This window comes from Elephantulus edwardii, unplaced genomic scaffold (assembly GCF_000299155.1).
Source record: "Elephantulus edwardii isolate Elephantulus edwardi_28Jun2011 unplaced genomic scaffold, EleEdw1.0 scaffold00086, whole genome shotgun sequence".
NCBI classification, from domain to species: domain Eukaryota; kingdom Metazoa; phylum Chordata; class Mammalia; order Macroscelidea; family Macroscelididae; genus Elephantulus; species Elephantulus edwardii.
The window spans coordinates 5,754,138-5,778,606 of record NW_006399836.1 but is presented as its reverse complement, the minus strand read 5'-3'; the positions used below and the strand labels follow the sequence as shown (position 1 = coordinate 5,778,606).

Genomic DNA, 24,469 nt, shown 5'->3' with positions numbered 1-24,469 from the left:
TCAGTCACAAAAAGACACTGCATAAGCACACTGAAATAATAATAGGATCAATATGGGAGGGGAGTGGGAAACCAATGTATAGATAATGAACACTGCACTAAAATGGGTGAAAAGAAGGGCAATATGGAAAGAATGGATGATTAGAAATTATGTGTATGACACGAGCATGGAGCAGGACAAGCGTTACAAGGGGAATTGGGAGAAGGGGAGGAAAATCTGCATGCGTGAACGAAAACCAATCTCTCTGCGAACCTTCACTAAAATAAAATAAGAAAGTGAAAAAAAACCAACAAATGTGTTGTAAATCCCAACTTCTGTGCCTTGTGTTTATAATCCCATTTGGAAGCAGGTTTTGTATTAATATGAATGTTATTGTTAGGTGCTGTCAAGTAGAGCTTGACTCAGCGACTCTATGAACGAAAGGTCTGAACCCTGTTCTGTCCTGTGCCATCCTCACATATCCTGACACACAAGAGCCCCAGCAACAGTCACTGTGTCAAGCCACCTGGTTGAGGGTCATTCTCTCCTTTGCCAACCCTCTACCCTTCCCAATATCATGTCCCTCTCCAAGGAATAGCACCTTCTAGCAAAGCCTCATCACTCTTACCTCCAAAGAGCAGTCTGGCTGTACCCTCTCCAAGACATATTTGTTCGTTCTCTTGGCCATCCATGGGATGTTCAGTGCTATTCTCTAACACCATAGCTCTTTTTCTCTCATCCTTATTCGTGGTCTACTCTTGGATGCACAGCTAGTAATCGGAAAGACTATGGCCTGAATCAGACATACCTACTCCGCAATAATTTGGAAAGGTCCCTAACTGCAGATTTTCCCAGTGCAATGTGTCTTCTTATTTCCTGACTGCTGGTACCAAGGGTGTTAATTGTGGATCCAAGCAAGATGAAGCTGTTGGCAGTTTCAATCTCCTCTCCATCCATCATGACACTGCCTATTGGAACAGTGGTAAGAATCTTTGTTTTCCTGACATTGAGATGAAATCAATATAGAAGGCTGCATTCCTTGATCTTCTACGACAAGTGTTTCAAGTCCTCCTCACTTTCAACAAGAATGGTTGTGTCATCTGCATACCACAGGTTATTGAGGAGTCTCCGTCCATTCTTGATGCCACACTTCTCCTCATAGAGTCCAGCTTCTCAGATAATTTGATCAGCATACAGAATGAATAAGTATGGAGAGAGACTACAACCCTGGCGCACTCCCTTCCCAATTCCAAACCATGTAGTGCTCCCCTGCTCCGTTCACACAACAGCCTCCTGGTCCAGGTATAGGTTCCCCATGAGTATAATCAAGTGTTCTGGGTTTCCCATTCTTTTCAATGTCAGCCACAACTTGTCATGATTTAAACAGTAAAATACCTTTACGTAGTCAATAAACCATAACTAGACATTCTTCTGGTATTAATGATATAGGATTAATGTAGGATGTGTCTTGAGTTTCTTTATTTTGAGATATAGAAGAGATTAAATAAGCACCCACCAAGTAAATATGAGGAAGAGAGATAGATGCCAAGCTACATGTAGACAACCCAGGAGCAGAAGCTCAAAGACAAGGACCTTCCTTCAGAACCAAAAGAGAAAGATTTGATCCTAAATTCAGACTGACAGCCTTCTACATAGTGAGAAAATAAATGTTTGTTACAGTCACCTGTTTGTGGTATTTGCTATTAGCAGCACTAGATGACTAAGATAATAATTTAAAATCCAAAATATATAAAGAACACTTACACATCAATAACAAAAACACAAACAAAATTTAAAATAGGTACAGAACTTAATGAACAGTCCACCAAAGGAGATCTACAGCTGGAGACAATTTGCCACACACTGCATTTCCTCCTCTCATTCCTGATCCTCCTCCTCTGTGACTCCAGGGGAAGAAACCAGTTGTGCCTTGGATAGCTGCTTTCACGTTTTCAAAATCCCAGGCACTAAAAAAAGAACTATTTTTGCTCTGATTATTTGTTACTGAATCAGAACAGACTCTTAGATACAGTGGGTTTTCAGAAGCTGTAAATCACATGAGAGAAGTCTGACCACCTTTCTTCTGAGGAGCAGCTTGCTGATTCGAACCACCTGACTTTGGATTTGCAATGTAATTCCTTATCACTAAGCCCTCAGAGCTTAGCTCCACAAACACTCTTGGTACCAGCAGCCAGGAAATTAAAAGTCTGATTGCATTGGGAAAGTCTGCTGTCAGAGACCTCTCCAGATTACTGAAGAGCATCGATGTCAGTCTGAAGACTAAGATGCGCCTGATCCAGGTCATAGTCTTTGCAATTACAAAGTTATGCATCAGAGAGCTGGACAATGACAAGGAGAATGGACGCCTTTGAGCTGTGGTGCTCAAAAAGCGAAATTATACCATGGACTGCTAGGGGAACAAATAGGTTCATCCTTAAGTGGGGAGACCAAGCTGCTCTTTGGAGGCAAGGATTCTGAGGCTTCATCTGACATGCTTTGGACATGTTGCAAAGTGGAACCAGCCCTTGGAGAGGGACATTAAGCTTGGGAGGGTGGAGAGACAGCACAAAAAAGGAAGACCCTTGATGAGATGGATTGATTCAGTGACTGGGGTAATGGGGGTTGGTGTGTCAAAGGCAATAAGATTGGCACAGGGTAGAACAGGGTTTAGGGTTCTTGTACATAATAGAGTTGCTATGAGCTGCAGGCAACTCGACAGCATATATCAACAACAGGCCATCAGAGCTCCCTACAGAGAGAACTAGGAGGTAAAACAGAAGCACATTATAGAGGAACTCTAGTGGCCTAGTAAATTATCAAACAATATCATTAATGTTACATGCAAGTAAAAACTTGATTATCCTAAAACAGTATATCAATCAAGAACTGCCAGAAATACAAGCCAGATTTAGTTGATGTCATGGCACTAGGGATATCACTGCTTATGGAAGATGGATCTTGGCTGAAAGCAGAGAGTATCAGAAGAAATGTCTTCATGTGCTTTATTGACTATACAAAGGCTTTTGACTGTGTGGATAATAACAAATTATGACTAACATTGAAAGGAATGGGAATCCCAGAACACTTATGTGCTCATGTAAAACCTAGACCTAGACTAAGAAGCTATTGTCCAAGCAGAACAAGGGAATATTGCATGGTTGAAAAGGAAAAAAAAAGGAGTGTGTCAGGGTTATATCTTTTTTCCATATCTTTATAATCTATATGCTGAACAGATCATCCGAAGAGTTGGGCTTTATGAAAGAATATGACATCAGGATTGGAGGAAGACTCATCAACAACAACCTGTATTAAGCAGATGGCATAACCCTGCCTGCCTATGTGAGGAGGACGTGAAGTGCTTGCCACAGAAGATCAAGAACTACAGCCTTTAAAAAAAAAGAACTACAGCCTTCAGTAGGATTGCATCTCAACTTCAAGAAAACAAAAATCTTCACCATCAGACAAAAATACAGAATCATGATAGATGGAGAAAAGCTTGAAGTTAATGATTTCATCTTACTTAGATCCACAGTCAACACCCTTTACACCAGCAGTCAGGACATCAAAAGATAAGTTGCATTAGGAAAATCTACTGTAAAGGATCTCTCCAGAATGCTAAAGAGCAATGAAGTCAGGCTAAAGACTAATGTGCACCTGATCAAAGCCATGTTCTTTCCAATTGCTGGATATGCATATGAAAGTTGGATAATGATAAAGGATGACAGAAGAAGAACTGATGATGCCTTCAAGTTGTGGTGGTGGAGAAGAGTGTTGAATAGACAACAAAGAAGTCTGTTCTGAAGAAGGTGAAACCAAGATGCTTTCTAAGTTTCCCTCAAGGAAGATGAAACTCTGTCTCACATACTGTGCGCATGTTATCAGGAGAGGTCAGTCCCTGGAGAAGGATATCACACTTGAAAAGGTGGAAGGTCAGTGCAAGAGATGGACTGACAAAATGACTATAGCAATGGGGTCAAGTGTATCAGAGACAGTGAGGTTAGCTCAGGATGAGGCAAGATTCAGAGCAATCATTCACAGGGACGCTACAAGTCATTGTCAATTTGACAGCACATAACAACAACAGCAACAACAACTGATATTTTTATTAGTCTGTGTTTTATTGACTATGCAAAAGCATCTGACTTGTGGATCATAACAAATTATGGATAAAATGGAAAAGAATGGTTATCCCAGATTACTTAATGGTGCTCCTGTGAAAGATAGACCAAGAAGCAGCTGTAAGAACAAAACAAAGGAACACTGCATGGTTTAAATTAGGAAAGGTGTATGTCAGGGCTGGATCCTTTCTCTTCCACACTACTTTAATTTATATTCAGAATAAATCATTTGAGAAGCTGGACTATAAGAAGAACAAGGTGCAAAAAAAAAAAAAGAAGAACAAGGTGCCGTCAGGATTAGATGAAAACTCATCAACAACTTGCATTATGCAGATGATATAATCTTGATTGTTGAAAGTAAGGAGAACTTGAATCACTTCCTGCAGATTGCACAGCCTTCAATATGGATGGCATCTCAACAACAAGAAAACAAAATGCATTCCATCAGGCCAAAAGGGTGTGTGTGTGTGTGTGTTGTTGTTGTTGTTATGTGCCGTCGAGTCGCCTGCGACTCATAGCGACCCTATGTACAACAGCCCTAAACTCGGCTCTGTCCTGTACCAATCACACTGTCTCCGACACTCCTATCCCAATTATCCCAATCACTGAATCAATCCACTTCATAGAGGGCCTTCCTCTTCTGCACTGTCCCTCCACCCTCCCAAGCATGATGTCCCTCTCTAAGGACCAGTCTCTGCCCACAACATGTCCAAAGTATGTTAGAGCCACCCGGTTTAACCCTTTCCAGGATGAATCTGTTTGTTTTCCTAGCAGTCCATGGTATTCTCAATACTCTTCTCCAGCACCACAGCTCAAAGGCATCAATTCTCCTTCTATCCTCCCTGGTCATTGTCCAACTCTCTGATGCATAACAAGTGATTGCGAAGACCATGGCCTGTATCAGACGCACCTTATTTGTTCTATTCCCAAGAAAGGTGATCAAACAGAATGTGCAAACTATTGAACAATATCATGCAAGCAAATTACTGCGAAAGATCTTTCAAAACTGGCTAAAACAGTACATAGATAGTAAACATCCAGAAATTCAAGCAGGATTTAGAAGAGGCTGTGATATCAGGGATGTCACTGCTAATGTCAGATGGATCCTGGCTGAAAGTAGAGAATACTAGAAGAATGTCTATTTGTGCTTTCTTGACTATGCAAATGGGTTTGACTGTGTGGATAGTAACAAGTTGTGGCTGATATTGAAAAGGGTAGGAATCCCAGATCATTTAATTGTGCTCATGTGAAACCTATACCTGGACCAAGAGCTATTGTGTGAACAGAGCAGAGAAACACTGAATGGTTTAAAATTACGAAGTGAATGTGTCAAGGCTGTATTCTCTCTCCATACCCATTCAATCTAGCATTCAATATGCAAATAACATGGATATATTTATGTAGTAACAGTGTAGCCAGCATGGGGGTAGGCGGGTCTGACCTCTACAAGAAGAAGAAACAGTCTGCATTCTCAACATCCATAGCACAAAACCAACTCCTGTGATGCCAGTCAAATGCCACCCTCCACGCCCCTTTCCCCACATCCCTGCACCTACTTCTACCAATTCTAACACAGACTATCCTTCCCTGGACTCTTTCTACTCTGCTGCTCCATCTGCTGATACTTTGCAATTGGCTACACATGGAACTCACAGAACCATACACACAAATTAGGGGCTTATTAGGGAAGTTAACAAGTTATAACTCAGGATGAAAACAAAATGCAATTCTTTAGTTAAGACAGTTTCTCAAGTGTACTCAAAAGACCTCTGACCTCCAGCCTTTCAGATTTAGGTGAGTGCTCCAAAGCTCTGTCCGTCTTGCCCATTGTCTCCTCCATCCTAGCCCTCCAGCAAGTTTGGGGGAAGCTGGCTCTGGCTCCGAGGGGTGGCAGTCCCACTTCAGCTCTGTCTCATGTCGATTTCTGGTTCTCTGCTGCTGCTCCAGGTCCTGATCTGACTGGCATGAGAATCTCTGGCCCCAAAAGATGTGTGCCACATTCTCTGCTGCTTCTTTCTTTCTTAACACCAAGATTCTCCTCATCCGCCTTTAAACCTGTTCAACTGAAACCCGGTGAAATGATCAAACTGACCAAGCCCATCCTGAGAGGTTTGCAGGTTCCCACCTAGCCATTTGGCAAAGCCAAAGGCTATGACCTAGGAGAGCCATTCTGAACAATAAGCCCATTTAATCACAATTTAATAATTTAAAAAATCCAAGAAATGCCTAACTAATAAGTATATAAAAATTGTTCAATCTTACATACAATTAAAACAAAATTATTCAAACTGAAAGATATTTTTTAAATGTTCCAATATTCAGTATTTGCAAAGATGAGAAAATCATTCTAATACACTGTTTAAAAAAATACCACCAACAATAACAACAAAAAACATTGCCCTTGAGTTGACTGTGATTCAAAGCCACCTTCCATCAGGTTTCCAAGGCTGTGATGTATACAGGAAGAGACATTTAGGGGAAAAGATGAAGCATAATTGCACTACACTACCAGGGCACTACTGTGGTCAGAAATGGGTACAAGTCTTGGGAGGATATTTGGTAGTTATTTTTCAAAATGGAAAATAATTATAATCTCTTCACAATCTCTTTCCTGGGAGTACATCATAAACACATGCATAGGATTTTTATTGCAACATTGCTTTTAATGGAGTTAAACATTCCAAAAACCCCTAAATGATTACCAATAGGGAGTGATTAAATAAATTAAAATTAATATTAAGACATTAAAACTGCAGCATGACTATAGGTACTGATCCAGAAATAGACCCATAAAACGTTGTTTGGTGAAAAGCATATTTTGAAATACAAAATGAATGGTTCTGTTTATTTCATAGGAAAATGTCCAAGAAATATTGCTTACTGGAAAAAGTACATTTCAGAGCAATGTACACGTAATAGATACATGCAGAAAATTTCCAAAAAAAATTCATCTTAAAAAATAGTGGCCAGTGGTTGTGTCTGAGGAAAAAGGTTGAAAGAAATAAATGGCAAGAACTTTGATTTTCAATCTTTTCTCCTTTCTATTGTTTGAAATATTTTCAACAAGCATTTTCTAATTTAAAAGGAATAAAACTACAAAATAGTAAAAAAGATGTTTTATAAGGTAATGATGCAGCAAAGAGATAAATGATAAATCAGCATAATTAGAATGATCATTTCCACTTATCTAAAAACCTTGATGAATTCAAATTTTTGCAAATATAGTAAGTTGTATGCTAATAAACTCAAAGAATAAAAACTTTATGTTCTTCATCTAGCAAAATGTTAAATGGAGCAGTAGGAAATAAATATTTATCTCTACCACTAGAAATCTGGTAATTTACAACTAGGTGGAAGGTTTTGGTAGCTTTAATTTCACGTGATTCAATTCATAGCATCCTTATCTGTTGCTATGGAAACAACTATGACAAAAAAAAATCACCACCTTATTGTTGAATCTCCTCAAACAGGCAAATAAGGAAAATCTTTTCAGGTGGTGGAAAGCTACAAATAGCCTTATTAACTGGAAAGTTAATGACAAAATGCCAGAACAGTGTGTAGAGAGAAGACAGATGCACACCTTAGTGTCCTTACTGTGACAGTTCTCCTTAGTTTTTAAAATATCACTTAGGCAAAGTCTTGTTCTGCCTCTGAAAGCTCTATTGGGCTAAGAGTTTTACTTGCTGTGCTTTAGACACTTTTCTTTTTTTATTTGTCAAAAAGTACATTTTAAAAGGCTTAATTGTAAAATTTTAGAAAAACATTCATCCTTGATTCATCCTAGGCAATAAAAACTATCTTCTTTTACTCTGCGCTGAGCACATGAGAACTTCAGTGGAGAGGCAGAACTGCCCATGTAGTACATTTGGCAACAATAATTAGGTTTACTGTTCAACTTGCTAGGTTTCATCTTCTGTTAAAAAGGCAAATAACTGAAGAGGACATGCTGGACCACATCAAAGCTCCCAACATTAATAAGAGGAGATACTTGTCAGGAGGATGACGGGCTGTTCTTCTATCTAGTGATACTCTGAAACAGCTAAATCCAGCTCCTACATTTCTTTTGAGAGAAAGGTCCCACTTTTTGTTCAAGGATATAAAATGTGAAATTATGTAAATCAATTTCAGGGGTTTCTCTAATGTAGGAAAAAGTAATAAGAATAATTAGGACAGGTAGCATACAGAATTATTTAAGTCTACTTTCTCTCTTAAAAGCCATCAGCAGCAAATAGGCTAATTTTGAATTTAAAAGTGATTTTTACTTAATTGATCTTCTAAAAATCTACATATTTTCAATCTGTGAGCCATTATGCAATTAAGGAATAGTGAAATTTTAATTTTGTGTACTTTCCTAGGCTGCTAGAAAATCAGCCAAATCCAATACTTAACTCAGTTGGAGGAACAGGCTGAGAAGAGGACAAGAAGCAACTCCAACCTCTTGAAGGAACTGTGGAAGGCAAGGCCAAACAAAGCACTCAGGGCCAGAAACCAACCAGAAAAGAACGGAGCAGTATCTGCTGTGAACCCACTATTCCTTCATTCATGTCCTTATTCAACACATACGTAGCAAAATTCAGGAATGTGTAACATTAAAATAAATGTAAGTCCTGGCAGTGACAGAACCAGTAACGAATAAGATTTTTCACAAGGTCTTTTACCCTCAAGGAAGGAGCCCTCGTGGCACGGTGTATTAAGCACTGAGCTGCTAACTGAGGGTCAATGGTGTGAATGTACCAGTTGATTTATAAGATGACTGGGCAATTTGCTCTGGTAGAGATTCCTGCCTCAGAAACCCTCAGGGTAGATCTGCTCTGTTTGTCAGGGTCACTTGTCAATGGGATGACAGTGAATTTGGTTATTCTCAAAGAGCATTCCTTTAGCGGAACAAGTACATCACTCAAAATTGACCCCTAACTCCCTCCTCAGTGGGCTTTCTGGAAGCTCTACGTCTCCCAGGAGGGGACTGCTCAGGCCTCTCCGCAGAGCCACTGGTGGATTCCATTTGCTAGAGCGGCACTGTTTTCGGATGAGCAGCTTAATTCCCGATGGACTACATCACCAAAGCGGCCTTGGAACAAGCATATACAAAACAAAGTCAAAACAAATTAATACACTGGTAATATCATACAGCTTTGAGTAGAATGAATTTTCAGTTATGCTGGTTCTATGTCTTGGAGGAAGTCCAGTCAAGGGGCTCCTTGGAAATAAAAAATATATTGGCCAAAATAAAAAACTCATTGGATGGGAAAAATTCTAAAGTGAGTATAGATAAAATGAAGGAGGAGAGAATGAACTAGAAAACAGTTTTCATTGCTCATTTTTGTTGTTGTTGATTGCTTTCGAGTCGAGCATGACTCATAGTGACCCTATGAACAAAAGACCTGAAGCTCCTCTACAACTATCGACATTTATCCAAGTTCATAGAGTTTCTGGGGGCAAGTTGTTAGGAAGCGGATGCCACTCCTGCTTCTGTCATAGAACATTACTGGATGAGTCGTCTGCGATGCATAGTGACTCTTCCCTGTCCTGAGCCAGTCTCACTAATTCTGACACACGAACCCCCATCACCACAGTTACTGTATCAGTCCATCTCATCCGGGGTCTCCCTCTCCTGTGCTGTCCGTTCCCCCTTCCGAGCATGATATAAACAAAAGGTAGACAACAACGTGAGAAACCAGTAGAAGTGTAGTGCATGGCATCCCAGAAGTGACTGGTGTTCATACTGAGAAGTGGCTGGGGAAGGGAGTGTTTGATCAGGTAGATAAGTGTGCAAGGAATGGGGAGGTAGCAGGGAAAGGGTAGAGACAAGTCACACATGCTTGGGGTGGGTGGGCAGTGAATGTATTGGTTATTTCTGTCAGGGAAGTGTCTTTTTTATTATTATTATTAAATTCTATTAGTTTTAATGAAGGGAAGTGTCTTTTACCTGCTAAGTTAAAATACTAGTCTGTCAGATTTCTTCTAACAATGAATATCCAAATTAAGACAGACTAGGAAGAAGGATTGGCCACTGCCAATGTCAGACAGATTTTGGCTAAAAGCAGAGAATACCACAAGAATGTCTATTTGTCTTTTATTGCCTATGCATTTGACTGTGTGGATCATAGCAAACTATGGATGGCATTGAGAAGAATGGGAATCTCATAACACATAATTATGCTCATTGTTATTATTGTTATGTATTATCGAGTCAGCTCTGAAGCCTGCTCTGTCCTGAGCCAGTCTCATTGGCTCTGACACACCTACCCCCATTGCTCTAGTCACTGTATCAAGCCATCTCACGCCAGGTCTTTCTCTCCTGTGCTGTCTCTGTAGCCTGAGCATGATATCCTTCTCCAAGGTCCCTCCCAGCCATGTGCTCAAAGTATATGAGACGGAGCTTCAAAGTACTAGCCTCCAAGGAGAAACTTGGTTTCACCATCTCCAACACAGCTTTATTTTCTTGGCTGTCCATAGTATGGTCAAGACTCTTCTCCAGCATCACAACTCAAAGGCATCAATTCTTCTGTCATCCTTAGTCACTGTCCAGCTTTCTGATGCATAGCAAGTAATTACAAAGAACAAGGCCTGGATCAGGCATACCTTAGTCTCTAAACTGACATCATTGCTTCTCATTTCTCTGGAGAGATCCCTGACAGCAGACTTACCTAATGCAATTCATCTTTTGATTTTCTGACTGCTGGTGGCAAGAATATTGACTGTGGAGCCAAGCAAGCTGAAATGGTTAATAACCTCACTCTCTTCTCCATCTATCATGGTGCTATCAATTGGCCCAGTGGTGAGAATCTTTGTCTTCTTGATGTTGAGCTTCAATCCATATTGAAGACTAAAGTCCTTGACCTTCTGCAACAAGTGCTTCAGGTCTTCCTCAATTTCAGAAAGTAAGGTTGTGTCATCTGCATAGCATAGGTTGTTGATGAGTCTTCCTCTAGTTCTGATGCCACACACCTCCTCATAAAGCCCAGTCTCCTAAACATTCCATATAGACTGAAAAGGTATGGAGACAGGAAGACACTCCCTTCCTAATTTTGAACCATGTAGTGTTTCCCTGCTTTTTTCTAATGACTGCTTCCTGGTGGGTATAGGTTTTGCATGATCATAATCAAGTGTTCTGGGATTCCCATTCTCTTCAAGGTTAGCAACAATTTGTTGTGATTCATATAGTCGAATGCCTTTGCATAGTCAATGAAACACAAATAGATATTCCTCTGGTACTCTTTGCTTTCTGCCAAGATCCATCTGACACTGGCGATAATGTCTCTAGTGTCGTGACCTTGTCTAAATCAAGCTTGTACTTTTAGCAATTCTCTGTCAAGGTACTGTTACAGTCATTTTTGGATAATCTTCAGCAGAATTTTGTTTGTATGTGATATTGTTCAATAATTTCCACACTCTTCCAGGTCACCTTTTTTTGGAATGGGAATAAATATGGATCTCCTCCAGTCAGTTGGCCGGGTAGTTGTCCTCCAGATTTCTTGGCACAACCTGGTGAGCATGTCCAGGGCAGCATCTATTTGTTCAAATATGTCAGTTGGTATTCCATCATTTCCTGGAGCCTTATTTTGCCAAGTTCTTCAGGGCACTCTGCACCTTCTCCTTCATCATCATTGCCTCTTGATCACATGAAATTCTTCTGTGTCAACCAATTGTTTTTGGTATAATGACTCTGTATACTCCTTCCCTCTTCTTTCAATGTCTCCTGGGTCATTCAACATCCTGCATGTAGCATCCATGTAGTATTTAAACTCAAGCTTGAATTTGTTCTTTGGTTCCTTTAGCTTAATAAATATGCTAAGTGAGTTTGGCCCTACTGATTTTCCTACTCCAGCATCTTGCTCATTTCATTATAACACTTTGCTCTATCTTCCCGAGCTGTCCTTCGGAATCTTCTATTCAGATCCTTAACTTCTTCCCTTTGCTTTAACTTCTCGGTGCTCTAGTGCAACATTCAGTCTCTTCTGATATCCATTTTGGTCTGTTCTTATTCTTTTGTCTTGTAATGACCTTTTTGCATTCTTCTGTGGATGATATTCTCGATATCCTCCTACAGCTCATCTGGTCTTCGTTCATTAGTGGTCAAGACTTCAAAGCTGTTCCTGAGTTTGTTTTTAAATTCAGGTGTGATAGACTCAAGATGAAATTTTTATTCTTGTGGATTTTATTTGACCTTCTTTAGTTTGAATTAGAACTTGGATATGAGTAGTTGATGGTCTGTTCTGCAATCAGCACCTGACCTAGTTTTCAATTCTGATGTTAAGTTCCTATAATAATTCCTTTCACAGATGTAATCTAACTGATTCCTGTGCATAACATCAGGAGAAATCCACGTGTATAGCTTGTGTTTATGTTTCTTATAAAAGTATTTGTCGTTGTTGTTGTTGATTACCTTTGAGTCAAGCATGACTCATCACGACCCTATGAACAAAAGGCCTAAAGCCCCTCTACAACTATCAACATTTATCAAAGTTCATAGTTTGCAAAGGCATGCTGTTTAGGAAGTGGATGCCACTCCTGCTTCTAAAAAAAATGTACCTGCTATAAATAAATCATTGACTCTGCAGAATTCTATCATTCTATCCCAGCCTCATTTCAATCACCAAGTCTATTTTATTCAATTACTGACCTTTCCTCCTGGTTCCCAACCTTTGCATTACAGTCATCTTACAGGAGAAAATTGTCCATCTTTCTCCCTTGGAACAGTTGGTGGACTTTCAACTCTTGTCCTTAGGAAGGAAGAGCAATTCCTTTCTGTTTAAGCCACCAGAACTCCAAATGCAGTTCAGACAATGGTGATTACAGATTAAATATCCCTCAATATGGGTTGTATCTCAAAGTCAAGAGAAAAAAAATCCTATCCACTGGACAGATAGGCAACATCATGATAGATGGAGAAAAGAATGAGACTGTTAATGACTTCACCTTATTTCGATTCACAATTAATACACTTGGTACTAGCAGTCAGGAGATCAGAAGACATATTGTACTTGGAAAATCTGCAGTCAGGGACCTCCCCATATTATTGAGATGCAATAACATCAGTTTGAGGACTAAGGTGTGCATCTGAGAGCTGGACAATGACTAAGGATGATGGAAGAAGAGCTGATGATGTTGGAGAAGCATGCTGAATATTTTGTGGACTGTCAAAAGAATAAACAGATATGCCTTGGAGAATGTGCAGCCAGAGTGTTCGCTGGAGGAAGGATGATGAAGCTTCATCTCACATACTTTGGGCTTGTGGCTAGAAGAGGTTATTCCTTGGAAAGGGACATCATGCTTGGGAAGATGAAGGGACGGTGAAGGACAGGAAGACCCCAACCAAGTGGACTGACACAGTGACTGCTGCAACGGGCTTGAGTGTCAGAGATTGTGAGGATGGCACAGGATAGGACAGGGTTCAGATCTGTTGTTCACGGGGTTGTTATGAGTCGTACTTGACTCAATGGCACCGGATAAAAACAATAATATACATCTAATAGATATTCAACAGGGAAAAAATATCAAGGAAATAGATGAAACAGAATATATGACGAGATAATATGCCAGAAAGTGCAAACAGGAGTAAGTACGTACATATCTGAGAAGCTCAGAAAACACTGAAGAAAAGAGCTATTTGTAGTTATGCTGATGCTTCCTTCCCGTCAGGATCAATCCTGGAGACACTAAAACTGGCAATAAGGTAATAATAACTAACACCTTATAAGTAGTAGTAGTAGTAGTTGTTGTTACGTGCTGTTGAGTCACCTGAGACTCATAGTAACCCTATGTACAAGAGCTCTGAGCCCTGCTCTATCCTGTGCCATTCTCACTGACTCCAACACACCTACCCCGATTACCCCAGTTACTGTATCAATCCTTCTCATCAAGGGTCTTCCTCTCCTGTGCTGTCCATCCACCATTTCGAGCATGATGCCTCTCTCCAAGCACTGGTCCCTCCTGATTTTAAACCATGCAGTGTTACCATGTTCTTTTCTGAGGACTGCTTTTGGTGCAAGAATAGGTTTCGCATAGCCACAATCAAGTATTCTGGGATTTCCAATCTTCTCAAGGTTAACCACAACTTTTTGTAATCTATACATTCAAATGCCTTTGCATAGTCAGGTTGTGCCAAGAAATCTGGAAGACATTCCAAAAAAGGTGACCTGACAGAGTGTGGAAATTATCATACAATATCACTCATATCACACTCAAGCAAAATCCTACTGAAGATCATCCAGAAATGATTAAAGTAGTACATTGACAGAGAACTACCAGAAACACAAGCTGGGTTTAGAAGAGGCCATGGCAGTAAGAGACACTATCGCCAATGTCACATGGATCTTGAGGAAAAGCAAAGAGTAACAAAGGGATATCTCTGTGTTTCATTGACTAAAAAGGCAATTATGCTCATACGCAACCTATACCTAGACTAGGAAGCTGTTGTCTGAACACAGCAAGGGAATACTGTATTTTTTTAAAAAAATCAGGTAAGTTATATGTCAGGGTTATATCCTTTTCCCACACCTATCTAATCTATATCCAGTGCAAATCATTTAGGAAGCTGGACTGTATGAAGAAGAATGAGGCATCATAATCAGAGGAAGACTCATCAACAATCTGTGTTATGCAGATGAGACAACTTTGCTTGCTGGAATCAAGAAGGACTTGAAATGCTTATCGTAGAAGACAAAGGACGACTTTGTCTTGGAACAATCTGTGCCTGACTCCATAGGCCCTGGGTGGGTAAGAAAAATGAGCCAAATGTGTAGGGACTGATTAGGGAGAAGTGGGCAGGCACTTCTTCACAGTTGTTCTTTCAAACCACAGTGACAGGCACTTTATAACTCAAAGAGCCACTCCTCCTAGAGCTGTTGCTTCTTGTGCTGAGGATAGAGCCCTAACTAGAGTTATTGATCTTGAGAGTGAGAAATGATTAACTCTGGTTTCCTGGAAGACAGGAGAGAGATGAAGTGCTATGTCCTGCTTAAATTAGTGGGATTAACAGAGACTAAATTCTGGCCACTAGCAATTCAAGACAGTGCATGCATTTGAGGAGTAAATTTCTTTCCAAAGGAAAATGAAAAATAAAACTGAATTACAAGTTTCATGAGAAGCAGAGTTGTTATAAATGAGGAACCAGGAACTTAAAACAAGCTTAATAAGCTTACTAAAATAAATGAAGGAAAATATAAGCAGTATGAAGCAAAAACAACACAGTATAAAAATGAACCTAAAATGTTAATAATAGAATTGCTGAAATAGAGAACACATCAGATAAGATAGATGATGGAATTTATATGCTTGATATTCTGTTAAATAAAGAGCAAAATCAGGAGATCAGATTGAGGAATTCATAGAAGAGATTTATACAGTTTAGAGAAATGAAGACAGAATTACTAATTTCCAGATAATAAGAGTCCTTGAAATGGAGAAAAATGAAAACAAAAAGTAGCAAAGACCTGAGGAAAACTAGATACACAAGTCTCAGAATTTGTTGAAAGATCTCATATTGAAAAGGCCCTGGAATCACAAAGAAGACAGGTAAGGAAAATCTTACACTTAAGTACATTATGGGATTTTTTTTTTATCAGTACAAAAAGAAATTGTTTTACTTACATATATTACGTATATCAATACAAAAATAAATTTTTATTTACATTCATGGTTTAGGCAAAATTCTACATGGCTTAAAGATCTGAGTATAAATAAGAATAAAACTTACAAAACATTGTTAGGGAAAAAAAGTAAGAGAATAGCATTATATCATTAGGGTACAAGGGGTTTTTTTAAAAGGGGAGGGAAAATATCCCAAAGCATAAAAGGAAGGACACACAACAATAAAATCTAAACTTTGTTATGATAAACAGACACCATTTAGAAAGTTTCTTCAAGCTAGAAAATGAGAGATGATTTTTGTGACACATATGACTCTAATGTATAAGTCAAGGAGAAAATGACAACCTGATGGAGTGGCATCCCCTTCCTAAACGACATGCCTCTGGAAACTCTATGAACTGTGAGAAATGAAGATAGTTATAGAAAGTCTTCCAATCTTTTGTTCATAGGGCCACTATGAATTGTGCTTGACTTGATAGCAATCAACAACACAACAATGGAAAAATAGGAAAGATGCAAATTCACAGAAGAAAAAAACAAATCCAGTGGTTAATAAATATGAAATGATATTTCATCTCATCAGTAACCAGAAAGTCCAACATTGAGATACCACTGTGGACCAGAATCAAAATAATTATATCATAAACCCCAGTGTAAAAATGTGGAATGTAAAAAAAAGCAGGAGATTCTTATCCATTGCTAGGAGATGTATATTCTTGTTGTTGTTGTTGCTGTTACGTGACACTGAGTCATCTGTGACCCACAGTGACCCCATGTACAGGAGCTCTGAACCCTGCCCTGTCCTGAGACACTCTCACTAAATCCGACACACCAACCCCCACTGCCCCAGTTACTGTATCAATTCATCTCATCTGGGGTCTTCCTCTCCTGTGCTGTCCTTCCACCCTTCTGAGCATGATGCCCGTTTCCAAGGACTGGTCCCTCCTGGCCACATGCACAAAGTACATGAGATGGAGCTTCAAAATCCTAGCCTCCAAAGAGAAACTTGTTTTCACTCTCTTCAAGTCAGACCTATTTGTATTTGACCTATTTGAGTGTGTGTGTGGGAGGAAGGGGGACCTTTAAGTCTTTTCAATACATGAAATGTTACTCAGCAATAAATAAAAAGAAATGAACTATTGATAGATGCAACAAGTTGAGTACATCTGAAAAGCACTGTGCTGAGTGAGAAAAATCAATATAAAAAAGCTACACGCTGTCTGATTCCATTTAGGCAACATTCTTGAAATGGCAAAACTACAGGATGAAGAACAGATTGCTAGTTTCCAGGAGATATGTCTGGGATGTGGTGTGGTGTGGTGTGGTGTGGTGTGGTGTGGTGTGGTGTGGTGTGGTGTGGTGTGGTGGGGGCTAAGCGTATAAACAAAGAAGTAGGGTAGCAGTTCTTTCATAGGGATGGAAGAGTTCAGTGTCTTGACTGTAACACTGGTTACAAGACGTATAGTTGGCATAAAAATGCCTAGAAACACACACACACACACACACACACACACACAGGTAAGAACTGAGTAAATCCTGTGGTGTAGTTTCTAGGTATTGAGACTGTGTTACAATTGTATAAAATGTTAATGTAAAAAATATACAGGGCTCCTGTTACTATTATTTCACTTTTCTGTGAGTCTACAGTTCACAATTAAAAATTTTAACTAGCGGAGAAAGGAAGACTATCTAGTTAATTAACTATTGCCTGTCAACAAGAATTTCATGAAACAACATATAAGCAAGAGTCTGTGAAGATGATGGAAGAAGTTCAAGCTGCTCTGAAGGAACTGGCAAAAAACAAAGCCCCAGGAACTGACGACATACCAACGGACCTATTTCAACAAAGAGATGCTTCCCTGGACATGCTCACCAAGTTGTGCCAAGAAATCTGGAGGACAACCTCTTGACCATCTGACTGAAAGAGATCCATATTTGTTCCCATTGTTCTCACCATTGGGCCAAGTGGCTGCATCATGATAGAGAAGAGATTGAGATAGTTAAGGGCTTCAGTTGGCTTGGCTCCACAACCATACTCTTGGTATCAGCAGTGAGGAAATCAAAAGATGAATTGTATTTGGAAAATCTGCTGTCAGGGAACTGAAGAGCAACAGTGTCAATCTGGAGACTAAGATGTGCTGGATCGAGGCCATGGTCCTCACAATTACTTGCTATGTATCAGAAAGATGGACAATTACTAGGAATTATAGAGGGAAAATTGTTGTCTTTGGGCTTTGGTGCTGGAAAAGAGTATTGAATATACCATGGATCGCTAGGAAAATATACAGGTTCATCCTGGAGAGGGTGAAATCAGGTTGCTCCTTGGAGGCAAGGATTCTGAAGCTCTGTCTGATATACTCTGGGTATGTTGCAATGAGTAAATAGTCCTTGGAGAGGGACATCATGCTGGGGAGGGTGGAGGGATGATGCAAGAGAAGAAGACCCTCAATGAGACGGATTGATTCACTAACTAGGGAAATGGGGGTAGGTGTGTCAGAGATGATAAGGTTGGCTCAGGATAGAGCAGGGTTCACAGTTGTTGTACATAGATAGGGTCACTATGAGTCCAAGTGACTCAACGGCATATAACAACAACATGAACAAGAGTCAAAAATCTCCATTTTACACTACATGGTAAAATTCTAGAGTTCATAAAGATCTAAGAATGTCTTTTATAATATTTTGTTATGTTTCTGGTGAAAGCTTACACAGAAAATTGGATTACCATTTAACAATTTCTGTATATACTGCTTGACGACACTGGTTTACAATTTTCATAGTGTGTCAGCATTCTCATGCTTTCCATATTGGCTGTTCCATTTCCATTAATATAGCTCCCTGCTCACCCAGTCTACCCCTTTACAGTCTCACCTTTGCTCTAGGGTAAATGTTGACCACTAATTCTCACACAGATGGTGTTTTAAAAGGGATTGAGTACTCACTAGTGGTGTTTATGAGTCTATTTGTTATTTTGCTCAAAAAATGACCTTCAGGAGTGGTTTCAAGTCCAAGTATAAAGGATATCTCAGATTGTTTTGGAGTTTCCTCCAGTCTCTATTGGTCCAATAAGTTTGGCCTCTTTAAAAATGTTGCACATTTTTCTTCCATCCTATCCAAGGCCATCTAGTCTGTTCCCAGTCAGAGTAGTCATTAGTGGCTGTATACATCTGGCACCACCTAGTTCTTTTGTCCTCAAGATAGATGAAAATGTGGTTCCAGAGGATTACTAGTTTTATAGAATAGTTTCTTCTTAGAGTTTCTGATTTTCTTTTTTCTCTTTTGTACCAGACAAATAGCAACCAGTAGTTGTATGTTAGAAGACCACCAGAAAGCTTTTAAGACACCTGATGCTACTCACCAAAACAACACATAGAACAGAAACCTTTTCTGCATATAGATGACACAATCTTGCTCACTGAAACTGAGGAGGACTTGAAGTGTCTGCTGCAGAAGATCAAGGATTGTAGTCTTCATCTCAACATCAAGAAAACAAAAATCTTTCTCACCAGGCCAATACACACCATCATGATAGATGGAGAAGACTGAGGTTATTAAAAAAATTTTATCTTGCTTGGATCAACAATCAACAACACCATTGGTACCAGCAGTCAGGAAATCAAAAGACGAGTTGCATTTAAAAAATCTACCTAAAAGCCTTCTGAGGTCCCAACTCTTCTCACTATTTCTTAGTTGTTGGAATTAAAGGAAAACCTCAAAAGCAGTTCCTTACTTCACCTCTGCCTTGCATGCGCACTCCCAAGCTGTAAAACAACCCTGTGGTAGATGGAATTTGGTCCAGGACTTAAGAACAATAAATGACATAGTTGAGCCTCTACATCTTGTGGTTCCTAACCTCTACACTATAATAGACAAAGTGCTAGTCAATAAACCTTTTATTTTAAGAGCTATCTTCCCTCTGTAACTTGATTTGTGCCACTGTTAGAACCTCTACTTGGAATATTATTGTTTTTAATTTTTGACTCATGTACTTTTGACTTGTTAGTTAAATTTGTGTCTTCTAGGCTGCAACAGTTAGTTCCATGATACATCTTCAAGGATACATATACAGCTAAGCACAATTGATACAGTGCATCTAAATTCCAAAATCAATCTCCACAATAGTCTACATGTTTCCTATTGCCAAATGGGCCCTTTAGAGTAGTGAGAGACGATCTTCACCCTGAAACCTACAGCGTCCCTTTCCAGCAGGAACTAGCTAAGAGAATACACCGTTCCCTTTTCCTTATGAATCAGGGTGAAGTCTCTCTCAGGGAGGAGTGATAGGGAATGGCAAAGGACACACTGATAAAGGAGATTAATCAGAACTGGCTTTGACAAGCACTGTGGCAATGGGACAATTAAAACAGACTTTCAAGGGGGAGAAAAGGGGGGGAATGAACTGGGGGGGAGGGTAGAGAAAATAGTGCAACAATGAATGAATGATTAATTCATTAAGATTAATAAAATTTACTTTAAAAAATATGCCACCAAGGGGTTCTCCTGAGTGCTGAAGAGTCAGTATGGAGACTAAGGTGTGCCTGATACAGGCCATGTTCTTTTCAGTCACTTGCTATACATCTAAAAGCTGGACAATGAATAAGAATTATAGAAGAAAGAATAACTGATGCCTTTGAGTTGTGGTGCTAGAGAAAAGTACGAACATACTATGAACCACCAAGATAATAAACAGATCTGTCCTGGAGAGGGGGAAGCCAGGTTGCTCCTTGGAGGCAAGGATTTTGAAACTCTGTCTCACCTACTTTGAGTATGTAGTCAAAAGTGACCAGTCCTTGGAGAAGGACATCATGCTTGGAAGCGTGGAAGAAGAGGAAGACCCTGGATGAGATGGATTGACACAGTGACTGTGGCAATGAGGTCAGGTGTGTCAGAGACAGTGAGATTGTCTCAGGATAGAGCAAGGTTCAGAGTCATTGGTCATATAATTGCTATGAGTCGTAGTTGACTCGACAGCCTATAACAACAACAACAACAACAACAACATGTATTTCTAAATTACATAAAATCATTGAAAAACTTAATACAAAACCAACTCAATAATAAAATTGGAAAAAAGAAGACTATAAATAGATAAGTCACCTAAATCCTCAAGAGTTAGTAATATACAGAAAAAGTTTAATCTTACTAATAATCAAAGAAATACTGATTAAAACAACTCTAAGATATTACTTTCTTGCATTTGCAATGGGCAAAGAATAAAAGAACACCAAGGACCAGAGCTGATGCTGATAAACATTGGTGGAAGGTCAAATTGATACAAACCTTGTAGAATACAAACAGGTAGTTAGCAACCACCCAATTTTAAATGTATACAATCCTTGATCTAGTAACTCTACTTTAGAAACTTATCCCACTAAAATGCTCATGTAACTAGACAAACTATCAGATAAGAGAACGTTCACTAAGGCATCAACTGCAATAATAAAAAATGTCAACCACCTAAGTGCATTATTAGTCAAAAACTATATAGAAAGTTCATAAGATGGCTTACTCACATAGCCAATAAGAAGAACAAGCTCTTTCTCATATAAATATTTCTAAATGTTCTAATATAGAAGACTGTCCATGGTCTACTGATAAATAGGAAAATCAAGCTCCCAAAAGGAAAAAAAATCTCAATTTTATTGTTCTAAAAATTGTATATGACTATATATAAAAAAGGCATAAGCCATTATTATATTAGTAAAAGTTATTAACCTTCAGAGAAAAGAATTGGAAGAAAATATGATAGGAACTTCATACGTTATATATTTTGTAAGGATTAAAATACTCACCTTGAGCATTTCTTACTTTCAATACTTTTTATTAAAAAGTATTAGTAGGGGAAATCTACTTGAAGCTTGAAAATTGATTTTCAGCTATCTCTAATGCATTACTCAGTGAGGAAGAGTCTATTATAGATTGAATTATGTCCCCAAAAGTATGTGAAAGGAACTCTGGAGGCCCCAAAGGCAAGCTGTTCGAATTCACTAGCTGCTCTATAGGAAGGATAGACAATCTCTTCCTGTGCCAATTTAGTCTCTGAAAACCCATTGTTGTTGTTGTTGTTGTTGTTATATGTTGTCAAGTCACTTGCGACTCATAGCAACCCTATATACAAGAGCCCTAAATCCCGCTCTATCCTGTGCCAACATCACTGCCTCTGGCACACCTACTCCCGCCACCCCAATCATTGAATTGATCCATCTCATAAAGGGTCTTCCTCTTCTGCGCTGTCCCTTCACTCTCCCAAATATGATGTCTTCTCCAAGGTCTGGTCCCTCCTTGCAACATGCCCAAAGTATATCTGATGAGGCTTCAGAATCCTTGACTCCCTGGCACTATCAGATAAAACAGTTTTGGGACTGGGGAAGGAAACAGACTTGGGGCATCCCTGACCTTGCCAACTTGCCTCAGGTACAGGAAACCAGTCAGGGGACTCTGCGGCCTGGCGCTCCCTGAAAACCCACTAGAGGATCAACATTGCCAGGTATAAGATGAAGAAAAAGGGTCACAAGCCAAGGAACAAAGGGGACGCAAGCAAAGAGATTCTCCCTTAGCGCCTCTAAACATAGCCCTGGTCCACTGAGGCTTTGATTTTAGCCTAGTGAGACCAGACTTTCGATCACCAGAAATAGAATACAATAATTGTGTGCTGTTCTCAGGCATTATGTCTCAGACTATTTGTTAGAGCAACAACAGGAAACACACTAACGAACCTTTGACGATTTCCACGTGTCACTCTTGGGTGGCAGTGTCTCTTGGGATGCGGGAGTCTTACCAGGCTGCTGGATGTTAAGGCGCTGCTCTGGATTCAGTTCTGCCTTGGAAGCCTTCTCTGTAGACAAAATACAGTTAAGAGTTTGCTTCGGGGGAAAAAAAAAACACCCAACTGCCTTGTTTTTCCATTTGTATGCAATTTTAATGTAATAACGAAGATTGATTTTTTTTTCCTGCTAAATAAATATGCACCACCTATTGGTAACTATTTATGAATATTAATTATTTTAATAATTCTTTAAAATAACTGAGAGCTCTGGTAGCCTAGTCCATATGGAGTTGCACTGCTCACCCAAAAGCTGGATGTCTGAATCCACCGATGGTTCCAAGGGGAAAAGATGGGCAATCGTTCGAATGCAATTTACACACTAGGAAACCCAACAGAGGGTCAGCTACGCATTTGTTCCAACTCAATTGCAAGAAGTCTTAATAATAATTGAAAGTTCAGGTAGATTCTAACACTCTCATTACTATTTGAAATATCTTTTTAAAAAATAAGATACAATATTGTATAGAAAATAGTTGTATTCCAATATTGCAAAGAGGGGCATCATGTTTGGCAGAGTGGAGGGGCAGCGAAGGAGAGGAAGACCTTCGATGAGATGGATCGATTCTGTGACTGGAACAGTGGGAATAAGTGCATTTGAGATGGCTAGGTTGGCACAGGATAGAACAGCATTTAGAGTTCTTGTACATAGGGTCGCTATGAGTCACAAGCAACTCAATGGCACAGCTCAACATAAAAAAAAAAAAAAGCCAAGAGATTCTCACCACTAGGCAAATTGGCAGCATCATAATAGATGGTGAAGAGATTGAGATAGTTAACAGCTTCAGTTTGCTTGGCTCCACAATCAACACTCTTGGTACCAGTAGCCAGGAAATCAGAAGACGAATTGCATTGGAAAAGTTGGCTGTCGGGGACTTCTCCAGAGTATTGAAGAGCAACAATGTTAGTCTGGAGACTAGGTGTGCCAATTATTTGTTATACATCAGAAAGATGGGCAATGACTAAGGATGATAGAAGAAGACTTGATGCCTCTGAGTTGTGGTGCTGGAGAAAAGTATTGAATATACCATGGACTGCTAGGAGAACAAACAGGTCTGTCCTGGAGAGGGTAAACCAGGTTGCTCCTTGGAGGCAAGGATTCTGAAGCTCTGTCTGACATACTTTGAGCATGTTACAAGGAAGGGCCATTTCTTGGAGAGGGATATCATGCTTGGGAGGGTGGAGGGATGGCATAAGAGAGGAAGACCCTCGATGAGACGGATTGATGCAGTAACTAGGGTAATGAGAGTAGGTATATTGGAGACAGTGAGGTTAGCTCAAGTTAGAGCAGGATTCAGAGCTGTTGTACATAGGAGTTGCTTTAAGTCAGAAGCGACTGAACAACACATAATAACTGTGCCATCTTTACACTTCCTGACACAGTAAAGCCCACTGTGGCAGTCACCATGCCAACCCACCAGATTAAGTATCTTCTCTTTTGCCAATCCTCCACCCTTCCAAGCATAATGTTCCTCCTCAAGGAATAGCCAGCCTCCCCTAGTAACATGAATGAAGTATGTGAGGTAAAGCCTCATCATCCTTGCCTCCACAGAGCACTATTGCTGTACTCTCTCTAAGACGTAATTTTTGTTTTTTGGAAGTCCATAGGATGTTCAGTGCCCTTCTCCAGCACCACAACTCAAAGGTATCAATTCTGTATCCATATTCATTGTCCAGCTCTTTTAGGCATAGCAAATGATTGGAAACACGATGGCCTGAATCAGACACACCTTGCTGTTGTTGTTTTTGTTGTTGTTATGTGCCGTCGAGTCGCTTGCAACTCATAGTGACCCTATGTAGAACAGCCCTAAACTCTGCTCTATCCTGTGCCAATCGCATTGCCTCTGACACACCCATCCTGATTATCCCAGTCACTAAATCAATCCACCTCATAGAGGGCCTTCCCCTCCTGCGCTGTCCCTCCACCCTCCCAAGCATGGTGTCCTTCTCCAAGGAC

The 24,469-nt window shown here is 39.8% G+C and overlaps 1 protein-coding gene across 1 annotated transcript in view; it reads right to left on the bottom strand.

Annotated features, from left to right (window-relative positions):
* The window catches only part of ENTHD1 (ENTH domain containing 1), a 272,373-nt gene that overhangs the window by 156,837 nt on the left and 91,067 nt on the right, over positions 1-24,469 (bottom strand). Inside the window, 1 exon segment of the mRNA XM_006890102.1 lies at positions 22,406-22,524. Coding sequence (XP_006890164.1) covers positions 22,406-22,524 — 119 coding nt within the window.